The sequence below is a fragment of the Lonchura striata genome, chromosome 3, assembly GCF_050655825.1.
Source record: "Lonchura striata isolate lonStrDom1 chromosome 3, ASM5065582v1, whole genome shotgun sequence".
Lineage (NCBI taxonomy): Eukaryota > Metazoa > Chordata > Aves > Passeriformes > Estrildidae > Lonchura > Lonchura striata.
This window is the reverse complement of record NC_140705.1, coordinates 100,964,895-100,972,572: the sequence shown is the minus strand read 5'-3', so window position 1 is coordinate 100,972,572 and position 7,678 is coordinate 100,964,895. Positions and strand designations below refer to the sequence as shown.

The 7,678-nt window shown below is 44.2% G+C and overlaps 1 protein-coding gene across 8 annotated transcripts in view; it reads left to right on the top strand.

Moving 5' to 3' along the window:
* The first annotated feature begins 270 nt into the window (after positions 1-270).
* The window catches only part of MTA3 (metastasis associated 1 family member 3), a 139,397-nt gene continuing 131,989 nt past the window's right edge, over positions 271-7,678 (top strand). For 4 of the 8 annotated variants that reach the window (XM_085577104.1, XM_085577100.1, XM_085577101.1 and 1 more), the window contains exons 1-3: positions 3,205-3,588; positions 4,759-4,826; positions 6,659-6,752. In XM_085577104.1, the coding sequence (XP_085433230.1) occupies positions 3,501-3,588; positions 4,759-4,826; positions 6,659-6,752 (250 nt within the window). In that variant the 5' untranslated portion in view covers positions 3,205-3,500. Of the gene's footprint in view, positions 335-1,998; positions 2,154-2,648; positions 2,681-3,204; positions 3,589-4,758; positions 4,827-6,658; positions 6,753-7,678 lie in introns of those variants that run through there. The other 4 variants (XM_021546388.3, XM_021546390.4, XM_085577103.1 and 1 more) reach the window with 3 other exon arrangements.

The following is a 7,678-nucleotide window of genomic DNA, read 5'->3' as shown; positions in this document are numbered from 1 at the left end:
ACATGATTTAGGTGCATCTGATGAAGCTAAAGAGAAAAAGCCAAAAAAGAGGGTGCAGCCTGGATAAATCAATAGACACTCTGTGGGAGATACTGTGAAAGGTCCTTGGTCATCTCTTCTCTCAGTGTCTGATGTCCATCTCTTTCAGGACTGCTGATCTTGCTCACCATGGGGGCAGCTGGCCAGCCTGGACCATGGAACTAGTCTGTGTTTTAAAATGATCCTTTTAACACTCCATTCTTTCTTTTTTGGCTTTTCTTTGGAGGACCGTGAGGAGGAATGATGGACTGCTCACAGTGGCACAACAAAGAAAATTGTAAAATGAAGCTCTCAGGTAACCCATGTCTCTATCAGGAATAATCTCTCTTGTGTCTTGAATTAGGTTGCCACAGAAATGTGGTTTCTTTTGAACAGCACAAGTGATATCAGTCTATAGCTAAACATAGTTCATATACCAGGTTAAGACAAAGCTCTTATCTGTTTTTGGGGTTTTTTTCTTAACAGTTTTGTAGTTGAAACAAAAGTTTTCCATTCTATTTAATCTTGAAAAATGAAGGTGTTTACATAACTTTAATTTTTCCCATTCTGTACACTGAGAGAGCACTGAATATAAACTGTATCCAGGCTTTTGTGTATGTTACACCAAAGTAAAATGTACTGCCAGTCCTGCAACTCTATATCCACTAGCTGGCTGTGCCCACTCCCAAAGCAGTGACCTTGAGCTATGGATGTACTGAGCACCTCGGGCTGTGCTGCTGCTGTGCGAGCCGTGTTACTGCAAACAAGAGGGCCCAGTGATTCAGTACTGAGGTATATAAATGTCATTATTTCTCTATTTATCTGGTCTGCGATGCAGCCTCAGTCTGGCAGCTGTAAGTAAGGGTGGTTTTCTAACTATTTTCAGGCTGTCCACCTGAAAGGACAGGCTGGGACCATGGGCTTCCCTGGGCTGCTCTCTCACCTTCTGTATCTCCAGGAGTTGCCTTTCTCTTCCACAGGCCATGCCTTCAGCTGATGGAAGCAATGGTCTGTGTCTGTCCAAATCCACTCCTTGCTGGATGAGGGGACATCGTAAACTTCCTAGTGAGGGCAGTCCCCCTAATGTCCAAGTGCAGACTTAAAATGAGGAAAAGAGCTTGGAGGCATTCTGTTTAATTGGAAATGTCTGTGCCAAACCAAATGTTCGAATTAACTTCTCTTGCCTAAAAAGTTTAACCTCTTTCATTTGCCCAAGCAGTAAAACAGGAGAGTAAAAGTAACACCTCAGGTCTCTGCTAAGGTCATGTTATTGTGCCTTTGGAAATACCCAGCTGGACAGAGTTGGTACTTCCCAAGGAGCTTCTGCTGACTTGTTTTCAGTTCCCACAGATGTTCAACAGAGGAAAATTCCCCATTTTTCCTTTCACTGCTTGAATGTGCTGCTGTTTTTAAAAGAAAAATAAATTACTGTATAATGTGCCTGTTACATGTGTTTCAGAAAGTTGCTTCTCAGTTGGCGTTTTGATACAAAGTTGTAGTCACTTGAGAAATTAAAAGTGTCCTGGAAGTAGACAAAACTTTATAGTCCCAGATTTGCTTAGAGGAGAAAAGAAAGACAGGATATAATCGTTTGAAACACAAAGGATGATCACCCTCCTTCTAATCAACACATCTTCCTGCAGCTCAGGATGAAGTGAAATTTTAACTTGGTAACGCTCAAGCTGCACACATAAATATCCAGGACATAAAACCAATAATAAATCATCCCCTTCGTTGCAGGAAGATGATAACAAGCATTTATTTTCCAAGAAAGCATGCCACAGCAGGATCAATTTGTTTGTAAAGTGTATGGATTGTTGCTTATGGTGTAAACTTTGTATAAACAGGGGGAAATGGCTTCATGTTACATCAGTATTGATGTTTTTGAAGCATCTCTCTCATCGGATGATTTGAAAGCATCTCTTTCGACGCTTCCTGCCTCCGAGATGAGCTGCTAGATTTATCTTTATTCGGTCGTAGATGTTTTCTGCTGCCTGTTGCGAACAAGCTGCATCCTGCGGACGGCGGAGAGCTCCGAGAGGCACCGTGCCCGCGGCGGGCTGGGGGCGCCGGAGCCGCCCGCGGGACCGCGCTACGGAGGCGAACAAAGGGGCCGCCAAACCCATCACCAACAGGTGCTGCGCAAGAAACAAACTTTTTCTGAGATACTACTCAGAGCTGCCAAAGGAGAGAGATCCCTCAGCCGCTCCGGGGAAGAGGCAAACACCAAAAAAACCCCCAAGTTCGGAAAGGGTCGGGACAAAGCGGCGGGAGCCCGCAGAACGTGGCGTGCCTCGGGCAGGGCGGGGAGCGTGTCCGCGCACCCGCACCTCCCCCGGCGCCGCCCGGCCGGACCGCCCCACCCCACCTGCGGCCGGGCCCGGCCCGGACCCGCCCCGGGGCCGGTGCGCGGGGGGAGCGGCGGGGCGCCGGTTTAACCCCTTCCCCGCCGGCGGCTCCGGAAGCGGCGGCGGCCCCGTGGGGCGCTGTGTCCTGCGGCCGGGCGGCGAGGGGTGGCGGCGCGGCGCGGGGGGGCGGCGGCGGGAGCCGCTCCCTCCTTGCCCAGCCCGGCCCGGCAGAGGCGGCAGGAGGAGGAGGAGGAGGAGGAGGAGGAGGGCGGCGCAGAGCGCAGACATGGCGGCCAACATGTACCGAGTGGGAGGTATGTGGGGACGCGGCAGCGCCCGCCCGGAGCCCCCCGCGCCCGCCCGGGGGTCCCGCCGGGCCGCGGGCCGTGCGCGCCGCGCCGGGGCGAAGAGCGGCGCCCCGGCCCCCGGCGGGCGCGGTCCCGAGCGGGGCGGCCGGGCCCGGGCGGGCGGCGAGAGGAGGCAGCCGGTCCGGCGAAGGGTCGCCGGGCCCTCCGCGGGGCGGAGGACGCAGGTTCCTCCCCCGCCAGCCCCGCGCGCCGGGTGGGAGCCCGGCCCCCGCCGCCGAGGAGGAGAAGGGCAGCGCCGCCCTCCGCGGGAAAGCGGGGAGCGGCGCCGCCGGCTGCCAGCCCCGCGCCGCGCCTCGGGCCGGGCACGGCCGCCCTTTGCGCCTCGCCTCCTCCCCGCAGAGCGGCGGAGGGGCCGAGCGCCGGGCCCCGCGGGGCGAGCAGGGGCCGCCCGCCCGGCCGTGCGCCCCCGGGCCGCGCCCGCCCCGCCGCGGCCTGGCGGGCCCTGGCGGTGCGGGGCGGTGCGGGGCGCTGCGCACGGACAGCCCGAGCCCACCCCGGGGCCGCTTCCCTCCGCGCCGCTTCCCTGCCCCCGCGCCCTCCCTCGCTCTCACGGCGGAGTTTCTCCGCGCCTTCCTTGGTCTGCTGGGGATAAATAATTAATCTGGCTGCGTAACCGGGGGATTTCTGTCAGCTTCCCTTGCTTGCCGCCGTGACCCCTGAGCAGCGCCCTGATTCGTGACTGCTTGGCGGAGGGCGGTGGGGAGAGGGCGTTTAGGCGGTGAAAAACACGGCAAACGTTTGTCTTCCCACCCCGAGCCTGTCGAAAATGACACGGATAACTTTGGCTCGCTCACGGAGGGAACGAACGTGGCAGTGTGCCCAGTGCTGTGGCTCAGGTGCACTGCTCAAGTTAGGTATGTAGTACTGGGTGCTCAAAAATCGCTCCATCCTCTTGCTCTCTCAAAATCCAGAACCGAGAGGAAAGATGTGTGGAAATGAGAGGTGACAATAGTTTGAATGCTTTGAGATACACTGATGGAGCCACAAATCTTCCATCTGAATGCTGTCTCATTAGAGCACTTAGATTTACTCATGAAAGTAATCCTTCTCTGAGCAGGTAGCACAGAGGGTTTACCTCGTGGGTCACCAATTCTTTTTTTTTTTTTCGTTGTAGTCATAATAAACAATTGTGAGCACTATCCAGAGATCTTATTCTTTCATTAGAACTACCTGAAGTTCTTTTTCATTGTACCGTAGTGTCAAACTGTTGCAGAAGGCTTTTATACATAGTTATAGTTCCTCATCCGATTTTTAGAAACAAAGTGTGCAAGGGGCATGGTACAGAAGTCCAACATCAACTTTAAAGTGTGGTTGACATTTGGTGGGTAGTTCTTCATTGGACAAAAACAAGTTTTCAGAAAACTATGAAGGAAACACACTTGTCAATTCTTTGTATGTTACATGGGAGCAGCTTTCAGCATATGAGTAAATTTCCATTCACTTTATTAAGATATTTTTATATTAATGATGTTGAAAGAGACTTCCTACGAGATCCTTGCTAATTTCATGACAATTCCTGCTTAATATAGTTTGCATTTTAGTGGACAGAGATTACAAGAGCAAGTATCATAAAACATACATTACTCATTGGGACAACTGTACTGCCACAGCACCTGATAATAAATGTGACGTGTCGTCTCTTACAGAAATGTAAATCTCGGTAATATAGAAAGTCACTAAAGTGCTCAGTTCTTAAATCTTCCCTAATTGATTGTGAGAAGTTGTTCCTTCCCTATCAAGATTAATGAGGTGTATGGATTACTAGATTACGGTGTAAATTTCAACACAAAGCATTTAACTTTTTCCCAGCATGGTTGTTAAAGCAGGTGTAGTGCAGTTAAAACCAGAATTGAGGAACAAATTATATTAAATCTCGGTGTAGAAATACATCACGGTCCCAACATTTATGAAGAAATCTCAGCCCTTTCAAAACTTCTTGTTTTAGAAGAAAACTTTTGCACTAATAGTGATATGTCTTTACATAATTTTTGGTATTTCAGTGACTTTCCCTTTTTTCCTTTCAGATTATGTTTATTTTGAAAATTCTTCCAGCAATCCATATCTCATTAGGAGAATTGAAGAACTTAACAAGGTACAAATATCTAAGATTCTTTCTTAGCCTTTGGCAAAAGTCAGGGTTCTTGTTAAAACCTGAGAATTATTTCTATCCCATAAGATTTCTACTGTAGGAGGGATTTCTGAGGGTTACTGAAAACTTGCTATGTGATATCCTCTAACTCGGCCCTGTTACCTAAGGAAGCACCCAGTTGTTCATCCCTGGTGAACAGGATTACTCTGCTGCAAAAATTTTCTAACGAATTCTATGAATTCTTGGAGAAATGAATAAATTTCATTCTCTGGCTGACGATGACACTGTGAATCCATCTGGAATCTGACACTGTGAAGCCATCATGTAACGAGTCTGCTTTTAGATAGACATCTGAAGAGCTGGCAGGTACCAGCGAGACTTTGATCGAGTAACACAATGTGTGACTTCTGTGGCTTTATTGCTCTGCCTATTGGCAGCTGTGAATGAAGAATGGGCTTTTGAATAAAGTACAAACTGTGTCCTCTGTCTTTATCATGAGTGTATTTTCCTGAAAAATGGAGGCTCTGTTGACAGTCATTTTGGGGAAAGCATGATTATTTTTCTTCACTCTGACACTACTAAGAATAGTGTGGGGTTTCTATGGGTTTTAAAATTATTTTTAATATTTTTGTATTTTTTTTTACTTTTCCCTCAAGCAGTATTAAAACTTACTGATGCACTACATCAAAAGTTAATTGTTAAAATGCTCATCATGATGTAAGTAATGATTAAGATATTTCTCCCCAGTGGTTAGAAAGTAAATTAAAAAATTGGTGACTTGCAAGTGGTTTTCTTCTTATTAATGAAACATAACAATATGCCATAGCAGACATCAACCACATTAGCTGTTAGTGCTGTCCAATGCAACATCCACTGAACTTGTGCATGGCAAATAATTTTTGACTTTTATTGGAGAAGAAAATTTTTTTATTCACAGTAATTGACATGATTCCAATCATATATTGAATGTAATGTTTATTATCTTTAAACTGAATTGCTATAATTTAATCTTGCTTGTGCAGGGTAGAACAGAGTCATGTATTCATTTTTTTTCCTTAAAGGGAGGCTGGAGGTTGTAGTCCACACATCTTGAATGTGAATGGTTTGCTTTCATATGTTAAAGGTATTGAGCAAATGTGAAGATATTATGTAAATATGTAATAAAATGCTTTGATTATTGTTCTAATAGGGACAATATTTTTTTTTGTAAGAAGCTTAATCAAAACATTATACTTTTTAGTATTAAGTAAGTAACTCAAGGTAAAAAAGTACTTTTGTACCCTTAAAGGAGAAGGATAAAGTTCTTCAAATATTAGTAAATTCTTTATAGAAGATTGTGGTCCTCATAATGAGTAATTAAAACAGTGAACTAAACTGCTCTTTTATTTTAGGAGCTGTTGTGACTTTCTCAAATAAATCTTTCAAAAGACTTTTTCAATAAATGTTATATTAAATGAGATTCTGAAAAAATGCCCGAGTACTTTGAAATATACATTTCTGTCCAAAGCAGGATTGTAAAGAAATGTTCACAAGATTCTAACATTTCTGAAGGATTCTTACTTTAGAATGTATTGCACCTCTGAAGACCTGAACAAAATATAAATTCTGAGGACTCAATAATTGTAGTTAATCCTCTTGTCTGCTCTGAAATTGGTACTAGCCTCTCTCAAGAAGATTTTATATTTGAGTATATTGGAGTAGTTCTGTTGATTTCAGCTTGACTAATCATGTGAGAACTACTGATATGAGGGAACACTCCAAGCAGAGAGTGTTTAATTTGTATTTCTCAGCTGAGGAGGGATAGATCCTGACTTGATTTTCTCTTTCTTTTGTAGACTGCCAATGGGAACGTGGAAGCGAAAGTGGTGTGTTTTTACAGGCGAAGAGATATTTCTAACAGCCTTATAATGCTTGCAGATAAGCATGCTAGTAAGTAGATGGTGTAGGGCATTTTTCCTTACTAACACAGCCTGCTCAATTTCTGCAACTGCTTAAAATTGTGGGGTTTTCTGGCATGTGAAATATATATTTATGTTAGGCATTTATTAATATCTAGTTAGTTGCTTAGTATTATCTGGTTCTCTCCTGCTCCTATTAGTTGCTTCTGAGAATTGAGTTACCTGTATCCATATGATTGAGACTGTGCATCTGGAAAAAAAAAAAGAATGTATCTTTTCATCTGGAAGATACAGATGCATTTTTTTTTTAAGTCAAAAGTAAAAGTAATTATTGGTTGCAAGTCAATTTAAGCTTAAGAGCACTTGTAATTATTTGATGTGACTTTTTTGAATTAGACATAAACATGTATTCCTTAATGTAAAGAATGAAATGCATCACTGGGCACTGAAAATCACCGGAGATTGTAAAAGAGCTGTTATGTGCATTTACACTAAATGTAGATATTAGTCAAAAAATAGGGGGTTAGGGTTTTTATATTTATTTTTTTTTCCAGAAAAACAACAAGTGGTAATAGGTGAAAAAAAACCCACTTTTCAACATGAACATAAACTTTTTTTGTATCTGCCATCTGGTATGCAAGTGAAATATCATAATGATAACATTTTGATGAAAAATAAAATTCTGAAGAGAAAAAATGCAATTCTGAAAATATAATTCAGAACTTAAAAATCTGAGATTAAAATAGTAATTTGCAAAATACTTGTCATATTTGTAAATAACTGAAATTTAAAGTGTGTCAACATCCTGTCAATTTCTTGCCACATGCTATTAAATACCATTTGGATTGTATATGATGCTTGAGCTTTCAAAATGAATCTGTGAATATATTATGTAGGAGTTATAAATCTCAAATTTATTGGGATGAATAACTTGAAAGATATTAGATAATGCTAACT